Source organism: Triticum aestivum, chromosome 3B (assembly GCF_018294505.1).
Source record: "Triticum aestivum cultivar Chinese Spring chromosome 3B, IWGSC CS RefSeq v2.1, whole genome shotgun sequence".
Taxonomy (NCBI): domain Eukaryota; kingdom Viridiplantae; phylum Streptophyta; class Magnoliopsida; order Poales; family Poaceae; genus Triticum; species Triticum aestivum.
Window position 1 is genome coordinate 830610526 of NC_057801.1, and position 24237 is coordinate 830634762.

At 42.9% G+C, this 24237-nt stretch overlaps 1 protein-coding gene across 7 annotated transcripts; it reads right to left on the minus strand.

The window, feature by feature from the left end:
* Positions 1-1971: 1971 nt before the first annotated feature.
* LOC123072751 (ankyrin repeat-containing protein NPR4) lies at positions 1972-7407 on the minus strand. Of its 7 annotated transcripts, none has more exons than XM_044496380.1 (6): positions 7165-7407; positions 6668-6796; positions 5881-6080; positions 4833-5571; positions 3920-4452; positions 1972-2718 (listed from the first exon to the last, which is right to left on the minus strand). In XM_044496380.1, the coding sequence occupies exons 3-6, from the start codon at positions 5977-5979 to the stop codon at positions 2110-2112; spliced, it is 1980 nt and encodes a 659-aa protein (XP_044352315.1). In that variant the 5' UTR covers positions 5980-6080; positions 6668-6796; positions 7165-7407; the 3' UTR covers positions 1972-2109. The 7 variants fall into 7 exon arrangements, with proteins under 7 accessions (XP_044352315.1, XP_044352314.1, XP_044352317.1 ...); XM_044496379.1 differs by having other exon boundaries at positions 5881-6086; XM_044496382.1 differs by having other exon boundaries at positions 5881-6097.
* Positions 7408-24237: the final 16830 nt, after the last annotated feature.

The window sequence follows — 24237 nt, forward strand, 5'->3', positions numbered from 1 at the left end:
ATTACATCTGACTGTATAAGTTACTGACGCTCTACTAGATGGTGGAATGTGCACTGATTGCTTGCAGTTTTGATGAGGTTAGTTTTGTTTTCTGTCAAAGGGAAGCCAATTCGGTGGCGCATGAGATAGCTAGGTATCCTTGTACTCCTGCAAATTATGTTTCCAGGGTTATGAATCCCCTAGCTTTCTTTTGCCCTACTTATTGAACAATGTATCATTGTTTACAGATCAATAAAGCTAGCCGGATGGATGGCTTTCCCTCAACAACAACAAGAAGAAGAAACTCTTTAGGGCATCTCCAACACTGACCCGCAAATTCGCTCTCGCATCTTGCGCATACAGGGGGAGGGGGGCAGTCCATGGATACGGATGCGGGAGCCGGCTATCCAAAGCTATCCGCATACATTCGGCCCCTAATTTTTTTTAAGTTTGCATGTTTAAATAGCCGCGTATACATTGACTAGAAATGTTCAAATGCAGTAGTAGTTCTAATTTTTAAAAAAAATCAAATAACCGCCCACAGATGCTCAATGAGATCTTCCCTCAGTTGCTCGATGTCGAATTTGTTGATGCATTTGAACAAACTCTTCAAATGTGGCCAGATTCTGATGTGGAAGTTAGATAGAATCACCCATGTTCTCAAATTCTAGAGTCGTGGCAGCATCCTCACCCTCATCCTCGACTATAATGGTGTGCATGATCACACAACATGTCATCACATCCCACATGGTCTCTGATTTCCATTGTTTAGCAGGTCCATGAACAACTTCAAAACTTGCCTGCAGAACTCCAAATGTCCTCTCGACATCCTTTCTAGTTGCTTCTTATCTTTGAGCAAAGTGAGACTTTCCAAATGTCGTGCGCCCTGTTGAAGTTGAGCACTCGATGACCCTTGATGGATACCTTGAAATTGAGAACATGCTCCTCCCACGCTCCTTATCTTCAAGGACTGCCTGCGTCATAGTCGTCTCATCCGTGTAGTCCTCGTCTGACGAGCCATTGCTTCAAAGAAGAAGGGACAAAAAAAATAGGTCGAGCGATCACCGAAAAATTGACGGGCATGGTGAGTATTGTAGGAGCGGATGGTACATGGCGGGGCGGTCAGAGGAGAGGTGTGGAACGGTGGCGGAGAAGCGGGGTGGAACCCGGGTGTACCGCTGGAGGTGACGGATACGTTGAGTTCCGACAGGGGTGTGGCGTGGCGATCGGGGTGGTGAAGCAGTGGCGAAGGCAAGAGAGAAAAACACAAGGAGAGAAAAATGGGAAGGATTGAGGCGTCGGGGGTGTCGGAGTCCTAAGTGGCAGCTGTCCGGGCTCCCACAAAGCAAAGGTACGTCTGGACCGCTCGACGAACCGATACAGGCCCGCATTGGATGGTAAAACATGCTGGACCACGTGGTCTCGACGGTTACAGACGGTTTAAGGGTCTGCTTTGGAGATGCCCTTAGACCACCAGCTTAAGCAAGTGTCATGAGTTGCCTATCTCTGTTCACCTGAGAAACCTAAGTTAATCTAGTTGCCAATCTTCATTTTGTTCAATATTATTATACTTATTACATATACATGACACTTTTGCAGCAGTACCATTGCATACTGTTTTCGATGTCACAAAAAAGGCTACGTAGGCGAGGGAAAGGTAGGAGCAGTACCATTGCATACTGTTTTCGATGTCACAAAAAAGGCTACGTAGGCGAGGGAAAGGTAGGTCGCTGTCTCTCATTACTTGCGCAACTCTGTTTCTTAATAGTTAAGTCGCCCACCCGCGGGAAACAAGAAAGAACACTTCAGGCACTGCATTTTGATGTTCAATACTCAATACTGCATGATAATAGCAATGTTTTATAGATACTTGCACAAAACAAACTTATTTGCAGTGAAAATGGTGAAAGAATGTCCTAGAAAACGTTAAAAGTCACGCTCTGTTGGAGAGCATTCATTCAAGCAAAGCATGATACTCCATTGCAAGAAAAATATTAAACATAGTATTTGTTATTACTTAGAACCATAATAACATAATCCAAACATATTTTGTAATACATTAGAACATGACTTTACAAATAGCATCATCCATCCATCCAGTCTCCAGGACCAAAAAACAACACACCCTGCTCAAACAATGTCAAGGAGCTGACCCCTGTAGGTGCTGGGGCCTCCACCTAGCCGAGATCTCAGCATCAGCATTAGAACAGGCCATTCACCAACAATCTTTGTCGCCAGCGGGACAAGAGCTCCACAGCAAAGAATGAGAATGGCCAACCACAAGTGATGTGGCGCCAACAATATGAACATCCCAATAGTGAAAGCTACAAGTGTGAACGCATACGAGACCCACATTAGCAGCTTTGTGACAGCCAAATAATGCACCAAGAATCTGTAGTCGCCCCAACGATAAAGAACACAGAGAAAAGCTACTAAAAAAGAAGAGAACATCGCCAGTGCATCAGATATCAAGAATATGATCTGGCTCCTGGAGTAAACCGGCTGACCTGCGCTTCCCGGGTCTGAGCTATAGCCACCGGGCACCGTGAACAAGGCTGCAAACGTGATAGTGGCGATAAGAGTCGCAATGATCGCTGTATTACTTGTGTAGGTCTTGCTCAATGACTTTGAATCCAATCTAGATGCATTGACTGCGTTTATCCTCGCTTCCTTTTGCAAAAAATGGATGGAGAAGCTATCGCGAGGATCAGCCTTTGAAAGAAGCATGCAGATCTCATTCTGCAAGACACCAAAAATGTTAAGACTTAACATCCTGCAATAAAGAGTAACTGAAAGGGACCACAATGCATAAAACAAGCATTCACAGTTATTCAACCACCGGCCAATAGCAGCTGACCTACGTTGTTAGGCATATATTTATTACTGAATTTTGTTCGCCCTCTCTGAACTGTGGTCTGTTCAAGTATCTTATGGCTTTGAAATTCTCTTCTGAATCTATGAGTTTCAGTGTCTTCTCTGGGTTTTAGGGAGTCTGTTCCTGCTCTGTTCAACATTCAGGCCGAACTAGTTTGCGGTGTTGTTGCAAATGCAAGGCTGGTGGCATCCTGCACGGATACACAGAGGATACTGCCGGATACAGCTCGATAGGTATCCTTTGATTTTTCAAATTTTTAGAAAGTAAACTAGTCCTGATACGTGTGGGATACTGCTATGATACATTTTGGATACGGGAAACCCTCCTTTCAACGTTAAAATCCCTCTTGAAGCTGCACGACCCCATAACCTCTCGCCTTCCCTTGTCGAGTCGTCTCCCTCCCGGCTGCACGCCTTCTCCCAATCAAGTCTGTTCTGTAACTTCTGTTCTGAACTCAGATTAGATTGATTTGTTCTGTAACCTGGCATGCAGTTAGTGATCACATCCGTTCTGCACGAGTGCACCTGTGCCAATAGGTACTTTAGGCTTAGGATTTAAGATTAGATCGGTTTGTTATTTTGTTTCTGCTCTCTGTTCTGACCAGTTCCCTTAATCTCTTTGTACCATTCAGATCGGCCATGTCTAGTAGTTCTCCTTCCGTTGGAAAGTGAAGCAAGCAGTGGAGGAGGCACCATGAATGCAGTACAGGTATTGGCTGCTGCTCATGTCATTCCGGCAGATGATAATGAGAAGATGCCTTTGTGGAGGTATGTCCAGAAGTTGGAAAACACTGGTAAAGGGAAAGGAGGCAACAAGAGATCCATGAAAGGGGGAAGGGGGGATCTTATTGAGGCATGCTTTGACATGGAAGCTCGCAGCCACCTTGATGCATTGATCACAAGTAAGTTTTACACAGCAGGACTAACTAGCCAATTAGGATCCATCACACTTATCCATATCATACAATATCTTAATCTAGTCAACAATACCGTCAACCACACAACTATGGGTAAAATAAACCTATGTTCCAACAAAAATTTAAATGATCTGGATAAGAGAAATTACCCATTCGAGTGTTTTCGCCTCGCTGTACGCATACTTCAGTTCCCATGCGGCAGAGTGACCCTCCTCATCAAGTATAGAAATGTCAATATCCTTGTGGGATAATATACTTCCAACCAATTTAGGCCTGCATTTGAGAACAGCGTGATGAAGCGCTGTCTTCCCCTCCTTGTCACGCAGGTTGATGAGAGCGCGCAGCTGCGGGGCACATATAATAAAGTTTAAGAACTCTTCGTGCTCTGAAACAATAGCTTCGTGAAGACAGGTCACTCCAGTGGTACTGTTCTCATATGGAGCGTCAGGGCAATGTAGGAGCAGCTCTTTAGCTACATCAATTGCACCATGCGAAGCCGCTGATACAAGGAGAGGTTGGCCTGCATTGCTAATTTCATACCCAAGCAAGAAATCCGTCTTCAGAAATACTCGAAGAACCTCAGTTCTACAAGTGATCACTGACAATCTCACTGGAGATATCCCAACACTGTCCTCAACTTTTGCCATCGATGGGCGATGCTCCATGATTGTTTTCACAATGTCTGAAACCAACGGTACACATAATACATCAACAGCAAGAAGACGGCATTATCAGACTTGAAATACAAAAATATCCAAAACAGTAGCATCAATTTTTCTAAGGCAGGCAGCATTAATTGGATAACACATCTCAGTCAGCAAGTATGGTGTTAATGGTACTTGAGAAATTTCAATGAGAAAAAACATATGGTGTTAACATTCATGCCAAATAGATAGAACAAATATTATCACAGCACTTTCTACAATAGTCAGTAGCTAGCATGTCGGAAACTCCATAACACATCTAAGACGGCAATCAACTTGGAATGTAATGAGTACAATGAATTTAATGATTGGTACGAGCAAAAAAGAAGTGACAAAAGAAACTTCATATTTTTATTACCTTCATTTCCATTTCTCACAGCTGCATGCAAGGCATTGTTGCCATGTTGACCGCAGTCAGCAGAGTCTGTAATAACGATAAGCTGCTCAAAAATTTCCTTGTAATTCTTGAGTGTGGCAATATACATTGGTGATTCATCCATTCTGCTTATCGCTTTGGACAACTCGGGAGCTTCCCCAATCAGCTTTAGTGCTAGGTCCTGATACCCACATCTTATAGCATGATGTAACACATTGTATCCAGCATCATCGGCTACCAATAGAGCTTCTTCCAAAACTTGTTGACCTCTCAAAAGTGAAACTGTATGTGTAACAATATCAGGAAACCCATGAATTACAGCAACCATCAATGCAGTCTGCCCATTACTGTTCACAGCAAGAACAAGTGGCTTCTGGAGCTGCCAAGCAGAGGTGAAGAACATGAGATGCCCACGCATAGCAGCAATATGGAGACAATTATTTCCTTGTGGAGTAGTTTGAAACAAACTCCAAGAGTTTCTGCTGCAAGTGCTCCTCAACAACCGGACATCACCTGACATGGCTGCTTCTAGCATTTTCTTATCAATATCACCTACCGGCCCATTCGGACACCTGGGTAGTAAATCTATAGCCCTCAGCCTCCTACCCATGGAACGCATGAACTCTGGACTGTCTTGAGCCTGAGAATTCTCACTGGACAGTGTGACCTCTAGATGTTGCATTTCTATATCTCCAGGAGTTGAACCAGATACCGTGACCTCCTAATGGAGAAAGGATAAAAATATTTAACCACCTTATTCAAGTTGTACGATGGTGACAAACTAGTGGCTAGCTATCAGGTAATACCAGTCCACAAAAGATCTAAAATGTCAAAAAATCTAGGCCGAGCAAGAAGCAAACATCTCAAACACACATAACCAATTAATATGAATTTTAAAGGCTCAGATATTAACATGACTAAAGATCAAAAGGTGATTTCCTTGACCATCAAGCATTATATATAACTAGTCTAAGAGAAGTTGGTGGGAGAATGCAACAACTTCTATCAAGTAGGAATACACTGGGGCTACCTGCGGTTGATGGATATTGACATTCTCTACCAACACCTCATCGCATCCTCCATTGCTGCTGGCACCCAGCAGGTGATCCTCGTCTTCAAGGTTAGACATGGTAGCACCCCCGCACTGTACTGACGATGGAAAATTCTCCGTTACCAATTTAATATCCAGGCAGACAATTTTCCAGCTGCAGTCAGAGGTCCTGGTGTAGTCTGCAACTGACGAAAGCCTAGTACCATCAGTTTCCCTACAACTGAGAACATTGATTCTGTAGATAAAAAGCAACCAACGCAACAACAAATTGCAACACTCATTCACTCCTAACGCATGGTTAAGAGTGCATAGGAATTAAGAACTATCTACCTTTAATTTTCAGGATTAGAGCTCCAAGAAAAAAATATGGCTCAGTTCTTGGAATTGCAAAAACAAACACCTTTAGATTGCACAATTCTGAATAAATACATAAGTTTCACAATAATCGGAGAACATTGGAATGGAACTCTATGCTAAGAAATACCAGCAGTCTAACAGAAATACGTGGAAGAATATACGTCCTTGCTTCTTTTGTGTGTGTGCAGATTACTTTAATGCACGCATTCAGTACCAAAAGTGCTTAAAAATAATAACATGCCCCATGCCAACATTAATGTCAAAGTCAGTTAACTGCAGTCTAAGTTGAGTGTCCCACATGTAACTTAATTGTAACCCAAGTTTCTCAGAAGCTATGTACTCACTTTGGAATTTAGTGTGATGCAATGCAATACGGACATGATCAAGAGAAAGGGAAGGACAAACTCACCTTGGCCCAGGGACCGTCAAACTGGTGTGCCTAGATGAAGAGGATCTGCTGTGGGGAGAATGGTGGATGCCGTCCAATCCTTGGCCTCCTCGTCCTCGTCTTGGAAGTTCTCTTTCTTGCCCACCCTACCTGCTAAAAATTAACATTATCAAACAGTACTTACTAGTAAGGAAATTTGTTCAAGGGTAGAATAAATCACAGCTAATTCAACAGAAAATCGAATTACGTATATGCAGGCAAGCAATCCCACCCAAACTCAACCCCGATTCCCTGGACCGGCTCGCCTTGGATCGGAGCAGCTCGTGCGTGTGCTGGCGTGTGCAGGTGTGCTGCTCACCGCGCGTGGCCGTGTCCCCGTGTGTGTGCGCAGGAGCGGCACCAGAGACGGGCGTGGCAACCAGCGAGATGCAGTCGTCCGTCGCTGCCGAGCGGTGCGCCGTGCGTGTGTGAGCTCGGAATGGGAAGAGAGGGAGGGAGGGAGGGAGGAGCTCGCTTACCTCGTCGGAGTGCTCGGCGAGGCACTAGGGCAAGCGCGACGGGGGGCGAACGGCGGTGTCCAGCTTCTGGCGTGGCGACTGGCGGGCGGCAGACGACGGACAGCGATTGGCGCCGGGAGTGGAGGACGCGACGGCGACGGCGGCGGCGGCGGCGGCGGCGGGAGAGACGCGGGGCAGGCTCGGGTTCGGGAGAGACGCAGGTCACCGCTGTTCGGCTGGGCCAAAACCGGAACTGACCGCTTTGCGTCTGAAATGGTTTGTTGACCTCCCGCACAGGCTGGCCGGCCCATTATGGCCAGCTGCTGTATCAAGAAGCGTGGCGTACGGTTCTTATTTTTTCTGTTTAAAAAAAAACTAGTTTTCAGTCGATTTTATTTTGTTGTCCAGCAAAAAAAATTATTTTAGAATGACAAATATTTTATAATAAAAATTAAAGTGTTTCCAAAAATTTGCAAACATTAGAAAAAACTCGACCATTTTTAGAGAACATGTAATTATTTTTTTAAAATTTAGAATATTTTTAAAAGTTTCCAAAATCCAGTTAAAACGTTAACATTTTTAATATAAACAAGAATGTGTTTCGGAATTGTGAGCCTTTCCAAAAAATGTGTAAGTTTTTTGGAATTTTGGGTAGGGTAGTTTCTTTTAACAAATTTGATTTTTTTAATGTAAATAAAAAAGAAAAATGAAAAATAAACCTGATAAATAAAACAAAAACATTGGATAGAACCTTCAAAAAGATTTCTAAAACTGACAAAACCAGAACTGGAACCTTTACAAAACCGGCAAACTAGCTAGTTGGGCCAACCCATTTCACTTTGTTAGTGTTTGATCCACAACTCGGGCTCGGCTATGTGTGGCTTCTTGCGACACCCTTTTTTTTAGTCTAAACACACTTTATTTAATGATCGTAGTCCAAATACATTTGGATACAATTTAGGTCTGGAGCATCGAGGAGCCACAGATGGTGTCCTAATGAAAGGCCTAAAGCATGTTTGGCGAGGCTATGTGCCTCGATCTTAGAATCGCGTCCCTCAAAGATGAAGGAGCAAGCTGCAAACTGTCTTGATGTCGCCTTGATCTCTCTGATGTTGCTTGCATATAAACCTCCCATGCCCTTGTTGAAGGAAATATGCCCTAGAGGCAATATTAAAGTTATTATTTATTTCCTTATTTAATGATAAATGTTTATTATTCATACTAGAATTGTATTAATCAGAAACTTAGTACATGTGTGAATATATAGACAAACATAATGTCACTAGTATGCCTCTACTTGACTAGCTCGTTGAATCAAAGATGGTTAAGTTTCCTAGCCATAGACATGAGTTGTCATTTAATTAATGAGATGACATCATTAGAGAATGTTGTGATTGACTTGACCCATTCTGTTAGCTTAGCACTTAATCGTTTAGTATGTTGCTATTGCTTTCTTCATGACTTATACATGTTCCTATGACTATGAGATTATGCAACTCCCGTTTACCGGAGGAACACTTTGTGTGCTACCAAACGTCACAACGTAACTGGGTGATTATAAAGGTGCTCTACAGGTGTCGCCAAAGGTACTTGTTGAGTTGGCGTATTTCGAGATTAGGATTTGTCACTCCGATTGTCGGAGAGGTATCTCTGGGCCCTCTCGGTAATGTACATCACTATAAGCCTTGCAAGCAATGTGATTAATGAGTTAGTTGTGGGATGATGCATTACATAACGAGTAAAGAGACTTGTCGGTAATGAGATTGAACTAGGTATTGAGATACCGACGATCGAATCTCGGGCAAGTAACATACCGATGACAAAGGGAACAACGTGTGTTGTTATGCAGTTTGACCGATAAAGATCTTCGTAGAATATGCGGGAGCCAATATGAGCATCCAGGTTCCGCTATTGGTTATTGCCCGGAGACGTGTCTCAGTCATGTCTACATAGTTCTCGAACCCGTAGGGTCCGCACGCTTAAAGTTAGATGGCAGTTATATTATGATTTTATATGTTTTGATGTACCGAAGATAGTTGGGAGTCCTGGGTATGATCTCGGACATGACGTGGAGTCTCGAAATGGTCGAGACATGAAGATTGATATATTGGACGACTATATTCGGACACCGGAATGGTTCTGGGGGTTATCGGATGTATATTGGAGTACCGGGGGGTTACCGGAATCCCCCGGGGAGTTAATGGGCCTCATGGGCCCAAAGTGGAGCAGAGTGTTGGGGAACATAGTAATTTTAAAATTTTCCTACGCACGCACAGGATCATGGGGATGCATAGCAACGAGATGGGAGAGTGTGTCCATGTACCCTCGTAGACCGAAAGCGGAAGCGTTAGCACAACGCGGTTGATGTAGTTGTATGTCTTCATGATCCGACCGATCAAGTACCGAACGCACGGCACCTCCGAGTTCAACACACGTTCAACTCGATGACGTCTCTCGAACTCTGATCCAGCCGAGCTTTGAGGGAGAGTTCCATCAGCACGACGGAGTGGTGACGATGATGATGTTCTACCGACGCAGGGCTTCGCCTAAGCACCGCTACGATATTATCGAGGTGGACTATGGTGGAGGGGGCCACCGCACACGGCTAAGAGATCCAAGGGATCAATTGTTGTGTGTCCATGGGGTGCCCTCTCCCTCGTATATAAAGGAGTAGAGGAGGGGAGGGCCGGCCCTCTCTTGGGCGCGCCATAGGGGAGTCCTACTTCCATCGGGAGTAGGATTCCCCCTTCCAAGTTGGAGTAGTAGAAAAGGAAGGGAGAAGGAGAAGGAAGGAAGGCCCCCCCCCTGCCTAGTCCAATTTGGACCAGTCCATGGGGAGGGGTGCGACCACCCTTTGAGGCCTTTCTCTCCTTTCCCGTATGGCCCATTAAGGCCCACTACGAATTCCCGTAACTCTCCGATACTCCGCAAAATACCCGAATCACTCGCAACCTTTCCGAAGTCCGAATATAGTCGTCCAATATATCGATTTTTACGTCTCGACCATTTCGAGACTCCTCGTCATGTCCCCGATCTCATCCGGGACTCCGAACTACCTTCGATACATCAAAACACATAAACTCATAATATAACCGTCATCGAACTTTAAGCGTGTGGACCCTACGGGTTCGAGAACTATGTAGACATGACCGAGACACGTCTCCGGTCAATAACCAATAGCGGAACCTGGATGCTCATATTGGCTCCTACATATTCTACGAAGATCTTTATCGGTCAAACCGCATAATAACATACGTTGTTCCCTTTGTCAACGGTATGTTACTTGCCCGAGATTCGATCGTCGGTATCTCAATACCTAGTTCAATCTCGTTACCGGCAAGTCTCTTTACTCGTTCTGTAATACATCATCCCGCAACTAACTCATTAGTTGCAATGGTTGCAAGGCTTATATTGATGTGTATTACCGAGTGGGCCAAGAGATACCTCTCTGACAATCGGAGTGACAAATCCTAATCACGAAATACACCAACCCAACAAGTACCTTTGGAGACACCTGTAGAGCACCTTTATAATCACCCAGTTACGTTGTGACATTTGGTAGCACACAAAGTGTTCCTCTGGTAAACGGGAGTTGCATAATCTCATAGTCATAGGAACATGTATAAGTCATGAAGAAAGCAATAGCAACATACTAAACGATCAAGTGCTAAGCTAACGGAATGGGTCAAGTCAATCACATCATTCTCCTAATGATGTGATCCCGTTAATCAAATAACAACTCTTTGTCCATGGCTAGGAAACATAACCATCTTTGATTAATGAGCTAGTCAAGTAGAGGCATGCTAGTGACACTCAGTTTGTCTATGTATTCACACATGTATCATGTTTCCGGTTAATACAATTCTAGCATGAATAATAAAATTTATCATGAAATAAGGAAATAAATAATAACTTTATTATTGCCTCTAGGGCATATTTCCTTCAGTCTCCCACTTGCACTAGAGTCAATAATCTAGTTCACATCATCATGTGATTCAACACCAATATTCACATCTGTATGTGATTAACACCCATAGTTCACATCATCATGTGACCAACACCCGAAGGGTTTACTAGAGTCAATAATCTAATTCACATCGCTATGTGATTAACACCCAAAGAGTACTAAGGTATGATCATGTTTTGCTCGTGAGACAAGTTTAGTCAACGGGTTTGTCACATTCAGAGCCGTATGTATTTTGCAAATATTCTATGTCTACAATGCTCTGCATGGAGCTACTCTAGCTAATTGCTCCCACTTTCAATATGTATCCAGATTGAGACTTAGAGTCATCTGGACCGGTGTAAAAGCTTGCATCGATGTAACTCTTTACGACGAACTCTTTTATCACCTCCATAATCGAGAAACATCTCCTTAGTCCTCACTAAGGATATTCTTGACCGCTGTTCAGTGATCTACACTTAGATCAAAATTGTATTCCTTTTCCAAACTCAGAGCAAGGTATACAATAGGTCTGGTACACAACATAGCATACTTTATAGAACCTATGACTAAGGCATAGGGAATGACTTTTCATTCTCTTTTTATTTTCTGCCATGGTCGCGTTTTGAGTCTTACTCAACTTCACACCTTTGCATCACAGGCAAGAACTCTTTCTTTGACTGTTCCATTTTGAACTACTTCAAAATCTTGTGAAGGTATGTACTAATTGAAAATCTTATCAAGCGTCTTGATCTATCTCAATAGATCTTGATGCTTAATATGTAAGTAGCTTTACTAAGGTCTTTCTTTGAAAAACTCCTTTCCAACACTCCTTTTATGCTTTCTAGAAAATTCTACATCATTTCCGATCAACAATATGTCATTCACATATACTTATCAGAAAGGCTGTAGTGCTCTCACTCACTTTCTTGTAAATACATGCCTTTCCAAAAGTCTGCATAAAACCATATGCTTTGATCAACTCATCAAAGCGTATATTCCAACTCCGAGATGCTTGCACCAGTCCATTGATGGATTGCTGGAGCTTGCACACTTTGTTAGCACCTTTAAGATTGACAAAACCTTCTGGTTGCATCATATATAACTCTTCTTTAATAAATCCATTAAGGAATGCAGTTTTGACATCCATTTGCCAGATTTCATAAAATGTGGCAATTTCTAACATGATTCGGACAGACTTAAGCATCGATATGAGTGAGAAAATCTCATCGTATTCAACACCTTGAACTTGTCGAAAAAAAATTTGCGACAAGTCGAGCTTTGTAGATAGTAACACTACTATCAGCGTCCGTCTTCCTCTTGAAGATCCATTTATTTTCTATGACTTGCCAATCATCGGGCAAGACAACCAAAGTCCACACTTTGTTCTCATACATGGATCCCATCTCAGATTTCATGGCCTCAAGCCATTTCGCAGAATCTGGGCTCATCATCGGTTCCTCATAGTTCGTAGGTTCATCATGGTCTAGTAACATGACTTCCAGAATAGGATTACCGTACCACTCTAGTGCGGATCTTATTCTGGAAGACCTACGAGGTTCGGTAGCAACTTGATCTGAAGTTTCATGATCATCATCATTAACTTCCTCTCTAATTGGTGTAGGAATCACTGGAACTGTCTTCTTTGATGAACTACTTTCCAATAAGGGAGAAGGTACAATTACCTCATCAAGTTCTACTTTCCTCCCACTCACTTCTTTCGAGAGAAACTCCTTCTCTAGAAAGGATCCATCTTAGCAACTAATATCTTGCCTTCGGATCTGTGATAGAAGGTGTACCCAACAGTTTCCTTTGGGTATTCTATGAAGACGCACTTCTCCGATTTAGGTTCGAGCTTATCAGGTTGAAACTTTTTCACATAAGCATCGCAGCCCCAAACTTTAAGAAACGGCAACTTTGGTTTCTTGCCAAACCGCAGTTCATAAGCCGTCGTCTCAACGGATTTCGATGGTGCCCTATTTAAAGTGAACGCAACTGTCTCTAATGCATAACCCCAAAACGATAGTGGTAAACCGATAAGAGACATCATAGGTCGCACAATATCCAATAAAGTGCAGTTATGATGTTTGGACACACCATAACATTGTGGTGTTCCAGGTGGTGTGAACTGTGAAACTATTCCACATTGTTTTATATGAAGGCCAAACTCGTAAGTCAAATATTCTCCTCCATGATCAGATAGTAGAAACTTTATTTTCTTGTTACGATGATTCTCCACTTGACTCTGAAATTCTTTGAACTTTTCAAATGTTTCGGACTTGTGTTTCATTAAGAAGATATACTCATATCTGCTCAAATCATCTGTGAAGGTCAGAAAATAATGATACCCACCACGAGCATCAACACTCATTGAACCACATACATCAGTACGTATTATTTCCAATAAGTCACTAGCTCGTTCCATTGTCCCGGAGAACGGAGTTTTAGTCATCTTGCCCAAAAGGTACGGTTTGCAAGCATCAAATGATTCATAATCAAATGATTCAAAAAATCCATCTTTATGGAGTTTCTTCATGCGCTTTACACCGATATGACCCAAATGGCAGTGCCACAAATAAGTTGCACTATCATTATCAACTTTGCATCTTTTGACATCAATATTATGAATATGTGTATCACTACGATCGAGATCCAACAAACTATTTTCATTGGGTGTATGACCATCGAAGGTTTTATTCATATAAACAGAACAACAATTATTCTCTGACTTTAAATGAATAACCATATTGCAATAAACATGATCAAATCATATTTATGCTCAACGCAAACACCAAATAACATTTATTTAGGTTTAACACTAATCCCGAAAGTATAGGGAGTGTGCGATGATGATCATATCAATCTTGGAACCACTTCCAAGACACATCGTCACTTCACCCTCAACTAGCCTCTGTTTATTCTGTAACTCCTATTTCAAGTTACTAATCTTAGCAACCGAACAAGTATCAAATACTCAGGGTTACTATAAACACTAGTAAGGTACACATCAATAACCTGTATATCAAATATACCCTTGTTCACTTTGCCATCCTTCTTATCCACCAAATATTCAGGGCATTTCCGCTTTGTCACGCCCAATATGTGATACTATCTTAAAGAGACTCGAAGGTCCCATCAAGGATAGAACCGCATATTGAAACGCTTTTGCAAGGTGGATATCATTACATCAACATTACATAATAGATGGGGATACATACCAGGGGCATACAATGCCACATGAATACAACAACACACCATACATAAGATCAACATCTAACTATGGATGAAACACAAACAGTAACTCAAACGACATCCACCCTGCTAGCCCAGGCTGCCGACCTGGAACCTATCCCCTGATCGAAGAAGAAGAAGAAGAAGAACTCCAAAACAAGCAAAGATCGCACTCGCGTCATGATCATCGCATAACATGTACCTGCAACTGTTGTTGTAGTAATTTGTGAGCCATGAGAACTCAACAATCCCATTACCATGGGTATCAAGACCAGCAAAGCTTAATGGGAAAGGAAGGGGTAAAGTGGTGAGGTTGCAGCAGCGACTAAGCATATATGGTGGCTAACATACGCAAATAAGAGTGAGAAGAGAGCAAACAGAACGGTCGTGAAGCTAGCCATGATCAAGAAGTGATGCTGAACTCCTACTTACGTCAAATATAACCCAAAACCGTGTTCACTTTCTGGACTCCGCCGAAAAGAGACCATCACGGCTACACACGCGGTTGATGCGTTTTAATTCGAATCAGGTGTCAAGTTATCTACAACCGAACATTAACAAATTCCCATCTGCCACATAACCGCGGGCACGGCTCTCGAAAGTTTATACCCTGTAGGGGTGTCCCAACTTAGCCCATCACAAGCTCTCACGGTCAACGAAGGATATACCTTCTCCCAGGAAGACCCAATCAGTCTCAGAATCCCGGTTTACAAGACATTTCGACAATGGTAAAACAAGACCAGCAAAACCGCCCGATGTGCCGACATCCCGATAGGAGCTGCACATATCTCGTTCTCAGGGCAACACCGGACGAGCAATCCGTACAACTAAAACCAGACCTCAAGTTTCCCTGAGGGGGCGTTGCAAAGGGCTATGGTTCGGACCAGCACTTAGAGAAGCACTGGCCCGGGGGGGGCTAAATAAAGATGACCCTCGAGAGCGCGACTCCCAAGGGAAAAGTAGGTGGTGGTGAGGCAAATGGTAAAACCAAGGTTGGGCCTTGCTGGAGGAGTTTTATTCAAAGCGAACTATCAAGGGGGCCCATAAATCACCCAACCGCGTAAGGAACACAAAATCAAGGAACATAACACCGGTATGACGGAAACTAGGGCGGCAAGAGTGGAACAAAACACCAGGCATAAGGCCGAGTCTTCCACCCTTTACCAAGTATATAGATGCATTAATTAAATAAGAGATATTGTGATATCCCAACATAATCCTGTCCACCATGGAGCAATCTTCAACTTCACCTGCAACTAACAACGCTATAAGAGGGGCTGAGCAAAAGCGGTAACATAGCCAGACAACGGTTTGCTAGGAAGGGTGAAAAAGGTTAGAGGCTGACATGGCAAATTGGGAGGCTTGAAGAACAAGTGATAGGTAGCGCAGCATAGTGATAGAACGAAGCAACTAGCATAGCAGTGATAGTAATGAGATCCAAGGTGACGGTCATCTTGCCTGAAATCCCGCTAGGAAGAAGAACGAGTCCATGAAGAAGACAAACAGATGTAGTCGAATGAATCCTCACAACTCCGGAACGAAACTGAAGCTAACGAGAGAAGCAACCCGGAAAGAAGCAAACAACATGGTAAACAACCATCACATAAACAAGGCATGATGCACAATCAAGTATGATGCATGTCCGGTTTAATGAGGCATGGCATGGCAAAGTGTACAAACAACACTACAAGTTAAGTGGAGCTCAATATGCAACGAGTTGCATATTGACGAAACACCACATCAATTATTTAGTTTAATCTTGTTATAAGCTACTCAACAATATTAAATATTGATAAACATGGCAAGAGGTGAAACATAAGCAAACTAACTATCTAGGCAAGTTTAAATGAGGCCGGAACAACATACAACAATTCCGAAAAATCCCCATGTGCATATTTTATATTTGGTACTGTTCTTCCCTAAACCATATTTTAATGTTTTTAAACAGGAAAATAAAGTGCACCATGTTAAACTAGGCATTTTCCCACCCCATTTACATATAAAGTTTATTTAAAACCGAGCTACGGTTATTTAGTTATGAAATAAATCATTTTAACATGGCATTTGAGAAAATTTAAACAAACAGCATTTTAACCATTTTAAACATGGATGAAAGTGGCATATTATTAATCTACACAAAGTTCTAAGCATTTTACATGTTTAAATCATTTTAATCCGATGCACGATTCATGAGTTATTATATGCATGATGCTTAGGGTTTTTTCTGTAAAACCGTAAACTCTGGATAATTAGCTAAAATCGTTCCGCGAAAAAAAACATGAATCAGGCCGAAACTGATTGGGCCAGCAGTGTACATGGGAGGGGCTGGAGGGGCTGCTTACCCATGGGCCAAGCCCAGGTCGGTGGAGAAAGCAGCAAGAAGGCGAGGCGAGCTGGACCTGATCTGGAGGCCAGCAGGCGACCCACGCGCGAGGTGGCGCAGTCAACACGCGGTCGAGCGCTGTGGCGCACTGCTCGACCTGAAGCAAGGGATGCAGAGGAAGCAGGGCGGCGATGGTGTTGGCGGCTTGGGGCTCCGGTGGCGTGGTGAGGAGCTCGGGCAGGGGAGGATCGGGTGCTGGTTGGTTCGGACGCGGGTGGGCTCGTTGGATTTGGATCGAGGAAGGAGGAGGCTGCGGCTGGTTGGGTGGATCGGGCACGTGAGATCCTGAAGAGGATTTGGTGGAGTGGCGGCGCTGCGATGGGACAGATAGGACAGCTCCCCTAGGTTTTAGGGTTGGTCTTTAAATAGCAAGTGGTTTTTTTGGTAGGGGTATTTGGTCCCTCCGATCGTAATCGAAAGGTCGAGAAATAAATAGGTAGGGAGTCCAAATAAGAAAATGGAGATGTTTGGAGATGATCCGGATCCATTGGTCATGATAGCCCGAGTCGGGTCCGGGAGAAGTTTTTGGACTAGGTTGCGGAGGTGGTCGGTAGCTATGCAAAGAGGCTCAAACGGTCGGACAACGAATGAACGGTTGGTCTCGAAAGGGATAACAAAGGCAAGGGGGAAACGCGGCAACTACGAACAGATGCAAGCTTTTTGAAAACATGCAGATGCAATGCGCATGATGCTATGAGATGAGATGCATGACACGAACAAAATGCAAAACGAAAGACAAAACCCAACCACGGAGGAAAATCACAACACATACCCGGAAATGGCAAGAGTTGGAGTTACATAAATGGAAAGTTACATCCGGGGTGTTATAACACTCCACCACTACAAGAGGATCTCGTCCCGAGATCTAGGATGGCACAGGAGAGAAACGGAAGAGGAAGAGAAGAGGTAAAACTAAGTTGCTTCTTCGACAAATGAGTGAAACCAAAGAACCTTGCGAGGTTGAAAAGTTGAAAGAAAGAACACAACGGAGTTGAACACAATTGAGAGCAGAGCGGTAGAAAATGGAAACAAGGAACATTACGGGAACTTGAAGGTTGTAAAGACATGAATCAAGAGTTTAATGGACAAGATAGAATTCGAAACCACTCCGGGTAAAACAAGATGAGACAGGAAGAATTTGGGCAGCACTCCGGTTGAACATGGAAGGAATAGAACATGAACTTGAGAAGATGGGATGATACTTGATGAAATCAACAACACACTGCCTCTGGAACTATTGAAAGAATGACACAATGGGTAAGAAGGATTTCAGACAGCACTCAGGTTTGAAAAAGAGAGGCAAAACTTGATAAGATGAAAGAACTTGAATGAGGACACAACACTCCAGTTAAATGGATAAGCATGAAAAGAACATGACCTTGACAATTCGACATGATGAGTGAAAAGAGCAACATTACAATGCCTCCGGAAGAAAGAATAGAAGATAGATCGTTGGGATAAAGGGACGGGGAAGAAAATGACAACTTTTGCCACAAGAGAACTTGGAAAGCACCCTTCCAAGAAGGTTACAACGGGGTTGTTGGAAAACCAACAACGAAATGAATAAGCTTGTAGTGGGCTTATGGAAAGCTTCTCAAAATTGAGCCGAAATTCTGCCACTACGGAAACAAATAATATAATTGATAACACCAACGAGATGAAAAACTTCTTCCACCAAGATAATAGAGAGATAACTTGGACCATTGATAATCACCACAATAGAACATTCCTTAGGGAAGGCTTAAGGTGAAATATGACATAAGATAACTTCCAACGAAGCAATTATGATGGGTTGAAACAACTCATGATCGAAGAGAAAATGATTGTTTTAAAATATCTCATTCTTGACAACTTGTGAATAATGAAACATGAAGAGAAATTGTCAAGGATGACATAACACCATCTCGAAAGATAAGATAGAAGGAATTGCTCTTCAGAATGCAAGATGAAGAATGCTTGAACGCCTCAAACAAAACATGTGTTGAGCACCATGTTTAATTTTGAGTATAGCTTGGCGGATCATCACCTCGAGACAAATCTTGAAGAACAAATGAAGAATGAAAGGAATCCTTGACGAACCACCATGTAGAGCCTCCAGTAAACAAAGGGATGAAAAGAATAGGATTCAAGCCTTGAAATGATTTAGATGGATCTTCGTGACGAGATAATGCGGAAAACTTGGAACTCCAGAAAACAAAAGATGAAACACTTCGAACCGAGAAAAATGACATGATGAACAACTCTTGAAAGAAGAAACTAGATCACTTGGATGAAACAATAATAAGAATTACGTTATGCGTATCCTTCACCAATTTAAATTGATGACAAACAACAGATTTGACATACTACTTATTCTCGTAGAAAGGATTAAGAGAGATATAGTGCAAACTTGAGAAGGTATTGATGGAACCACTGGTGGGATTGAAACAAACGAAAGGATGAATGAATTGATACGATGACGAAGGAAGAGAAATCTTGAACGGGCCACCGTAAGAATTGAAAACGAAAGTAGTAAAGGCACAATTCACCGGGAAGAATTGGAAAACGAATGAAGATACTTGAGGGGATTTAGATACATGAGAACGAAGAGGCCATGAACTGACTAGAGGTTATTTGAACGATGCACCGGTAAGATTTGGAGAACGAGAGCTGAAAGCTGGAATGAATAATCCTGAAATGATGGCCTTCGTAGGAATAAAATGGAAACAACTCATGAAGTGCTCCGGATGGGTGGAAAGAATTGTCACAATCGAAAACAATTATGAGAGGGTGGCATCAAGCTTGAACTACGCATCTTTGGAAGAAGTGATAAGATTTGGAGGAAAAAAACTCTTCTGTCTTCAAATGTTGAGAAAGATGATGAGAACCACCCTCAAGAATTGTTGAGGCACTCCGGAATGAATAATAGAAAGGTTGAACCAACGATGGAAAGAATTTGAATGCGATCTTGGAGAAGGACATTTGACTGATGATGATTCATTCTTACATCAAACTTTGAAATGAATTTGAGAATAGCTCCGAGAAAATTAGAAGAGTCAGGTAAGATCCTGGGAAAAGACCTGTGGGTTAGGGCCCACTAAAAGATACACCATTGAACGATTGATTGAAAGGGGGGATTGCACCGGTTGAATTAAATGGCTTGAATGAGATAACAACCTCAAAATAACTTGAACGGATTGAGAATGGAAACATGAATCTTCCAAGATATCTTCAACACTCCGGATATGAACTGGGCAAGGTGAATAAATAAGAGAGCCTTGGATAAGAAATTCACATGGGAAGATATGTGAAACAAAAAAAAGAGATATAATCAACGCCGAAGCTTGAAATCAATCCACCAGAGAAGAAAAGAGACAAAGAATAATAGACTTGAAGCTCTGTTAGTATCTTCCTAAGAATCATCGGATAAGAACATTGACGGAAAAGAATGGGGAGACTTCCCATCCATAAGATGGATACTTGATTAAGATATCTGAGTCCTTGAAGAAAAGGGTGGGAGGGCGGGAAAACAAAGGCAACTTGGGGAAGATGGAAGAAACGCCGTTGAGCAAACTTAGAATTGATCTCGCGAATGTTGAAATGATCGGATCCACTTGAAGAGAAGCACGCTGGTTGGAAAAGAATTAACATGACAACCTCAATGGTCAAGAAGGATTAGTATTCCCATAGAAATATGAGAACACCATTTAGGAAAGGTATGGATTCAACATTTGACTTCGAAGCAACTCGAATACCACAAATAAAACAAAACAAAGGATTTGGCTTGCAGAATAAGCCGGAACAAATACATATGATAGAGATTTACCCAATCCCATATCATGCATCTGTCGGAAAGATATACTAGGAGCTACTTGAATTCCCACCTATAAAACTCCCGAAACTTTCTGGTCGTGCAATCTGGTGTTGGGGATACAGGGGAAGCAATATATCTCACCCAAACTAACAATCCCTACATCCAGCTGTATCCATCCGTCAACACATAACCAAGAAAACTCTGGAAATCGTGTACCTCAACCTTCGAAAAGCATCCGTTATACGAGCTATAGCGATACTCCCGAACTCCCCAATACTGGGTGGTGTCGAGGTTATCTCACCAACAACTGCATAAAAGAGATTTTCGATGTCGGCAAAACTCAGGTATTCCAGAACTGCAACGATAAAATTATGACGACAACACCTCGGAGCTCAACTCCCTGGGACACTGCCACAACCCCTAAATGTCAGGAGGCACCAAGAACAATGTTCTTGTCATAAGAATATCGGAACGATCCCAAGATACCCGCGTGATCCTAAAAAAAATTGTGAAAAATTGAGGAGATGAAAGGCAAAACATCTACGTCGAGAGTCCTCACCAGAACGACGAAGTGGGTTGAGGAGTAAAAAGAATCCTACTCTCCGATATATATAATCCTAAGACTCAAAATAGTTTTCTTCTAGACTCAACAATGGCCAACAATCAAGGGGGCTCCTATGGTCGGTTGAGGCTCTGCTACCAACTTGTCACGCCCAATATGCGATACTATCTTAAAGAGACTCGAAGGTCCCATCAAGGATAGAACTGCATATTGAAACGCTTTTGCAAGGTGGATATCATTACATCAACATTACATACACTAGTAGAAAAAGGGGCAAATCTGAGACACACTAGTGCCGGTTTGATTTTGAGCCGGCACTAATGTGTCCATTAGTGCCAGTTCCAACGGCTAGCCGGCCGCTCTCGTTAGTACCGGTTCGTGGCACGCCTTTAGCACCGGTTCGTGGCACGAACCGGTACTAAAGAGAGTGGTGGCAGGATGTTGTCAGTCCAGGGCCCGTCCAGCACCTTTAGTACCGGTTCGTGCCACGAACCGGTACTAAAGGTCGACGTACATAAACCCTTCGTCCACCCGAGCCACTCTGTTCTTCCCCTTTCCCCTCACTTTCCTCTGTTCTTCCCCTCTCTTCCTCGAGCTCCTCACAAATTTTGCCCAAAATTTGTCAAGATTTGAAGGCCCCCATCCATTCAAATGATCACAAAGGTTAGCAACTTTGTCCTTTCAACTCTCATTGCTAGATTAGCTCTTGGAATGCTTTGTATAGTGATTAATTTGGGAGGAATTATATTTGCTAGTATTTGATTTATATGCAATTTGAGGTCAAAAATAACACTTAGTTTGCATATGTAGGTGTGGTTTACTTAGTGCCTTCTAAATCTCCGTCGTAACCACCGTCGATTGCCCGCACCGTCCCGTCGCCGGCACCACCTTGTGGTGAGGCTCTTGTTCATGAATGTTTTACATTACCAAATTGATGTTTGTGTGATTTGGATATATAGTTACTCATATAATTGTCTTACCCATACGTTGTTTGTTATACATAGTGCCATGGTTTTGATATCCGTCCCCGTCGGCCCTCGTAATTGTTATGATTCTGATGTGGTATATTCTCTTTTAAAACTAGTTGTTGCATTTCGTGTTTATGGCAAATTATGCCCATCAAGTTGACATAGATATTTTTATCTAGGAGGTATGTGAACCAGAAATTCCAACCGACCCTATTGTCGAGAGGTTAAATTTAGTTGAAAGAGAAAACGAGTATTTAAAAGAAAAATTGAAAATAATTGAGAGGGAGAAGATGGAATTGGAGTTGCATGTTTCCGATGTCGTCGATGATCACAAGATCAAGATGGAGAAAATGAGGTTGAAGATTAGAAAGATTAGAAAATATGCCATTGATAGTGTGGCTTGGTATCATTATGCTGTAGGATCATATGTTACCTTAGTTGCGATCTTGATCGCATTTGTTGTTGCATTTAAATTCTTTAGCTAGAGAGTTATTTGTTGCATTTAATTAAGTGTTGTATATGAACTTTATGTATGAACTTGTATTAATTTGGTCTATTAGGTGTTGTGTATAATGAAGATATGAGCCGACAATGGATGTATGATGACCGATGCTCTCCCGGGTTCATTAATGGTGTGCATACTTTTCTCCTTGCCGCTGAGGCAAACAAGCGGGCGGATGGTTTTATGCCTTGTCCATGTGCTGGCTGTAAGAATGGTCGCAATTACTCTACGTCAAGAACCATTCATGTCCACCTATTTGAGTCCAGTTTCATGCCCCACTATAATGTTTGGACCAAGCACGGAGAAAGAGGGGTTATGATGGAAGACAATGAAGAAGAAGAGGACGACGGCATCTATCCTGGCCATGGGTTCCCTGAATACGATGATACAACAACGGAGGAAGAAGCTGAGCCGGCAATGCGGGAACAAGCTGAAGAAGAGGCATCAGATGAGCTCGCTGATGATCTAGGTCGGGCCATTGCCGATGCAAAGAGAAACCGCGCAAGTGATTTGGAGAGGAAGAAGTTGCAGCGCATGTTAGAGGATCACAAGAAATTGTTGTACCCGAATTGCAAAGCTGACAAAAAAAAGTTGGGCACCACACTGGAATTGCTGCAATGGAAGGCAGAGAATGGTGTATCTGACAAGGGATTTGGAAAGTTGCTGGTAATGATAAACAATATGCTTCCAAAGGACAACGAATTGCCCGAGAGTATGTATGAAGCAAAGAAGGCTGTTTGCCCTCTAGGGTTAGAGGTGCAGAAGATACATGCATGCCCTAATGACTGCATCCTCTACCGTGGTGCGTACGAGGATTTGAACACTTGCCCGGTATGTGGTGCATTGCGTTATAAGATCAGTCGCGATGACCCTGGTGATGTCGAGGGCGAGCGCCCCAGGAAGAAGATTCCTGCCAAGGTGATGTGGTATGCTCCTATAATACCACGGTTGAAACGTTTGTTTCAAAACAAAGAGCATGCGAAGGCGATGCGGTGGCACAGAGAATGCCGTAAGAAAGACGGAAAGTTGAGAGTACCCGCTGACGGTTCGCAGTGGAGAAAAATTGAGAGAAAGTACAGGGAGGAGTTTGCAGGTGACCCAAGGAACATATGGTTTGGTCTAAGCGCAGATGGCATTAATCCTTTTGGGGAGCAGAGCAGCAACCATAGCACGCGGCCTGTGACTCTATGTTTGTATAACCTTCCTCCTTGGTTGTGCATGAAACGGAAGTTCATTATGATGCCAGTGCTCATCCAAGGCCCTAAGCAACCCAGCAACGACATTGATGTGTACCTAAGGCCATTAGTTGAAGAACTATTACATCTGTGGAATGGAACATGTCTACGTGCGTGGGATGAGCACGGACAGGAAGAATTTGACCTAAAGGCGTTGCTGTTCGTGACCATCAATGATTGGCCTGCTCTCAGTAACCTTTCAGGACAGACAAACAAGGGATACCGCGGATGCACGCACTGTTTGGATGATACTGACAGTATATATTTGGTGAGTTGTAGGAAGAATGTGTACCTGGGACATCGTTGATTTCTTCCGAGCAGGCATCCCGTAAGAAAGAAAGGCAAGCATTTCAAAGGTGAGGCGGATCACCGGACGAAGCCTCGCCACCGTACTGGTGCTGATGTACATGATATGGTCAAGGATTTGAAGGTAATCTTTGGAAAGGGTCCTGGCAGACAACCTGTTCCGAAGAACAC

Excerpts from the sequence above, each read along its gene's own strand:
- LOC123072751 (XM_044496380.1), bottom strand. The coding sequence starts at position 5,979 with ATGTCTAACCTTGAAGACGAGGATCACCTGCTGGGTGCCAGCAGCAAT. Across the intron at positions 4,453-4,832 it reads TGTGAGAAATGGAAATGAAG|ACATTGTGAAAACAATCATG; the intron begins GTAATAAAAATA and ends CGTTGGTTTCAG. Across the intron at positions 2,719-3,919 it reads AGGCGAAAACACTCGAATGG|AATGAGATCTGCATGCTTCT; the intron begins GTAATTTCTCTT and ends GGTGTCTTGCAG.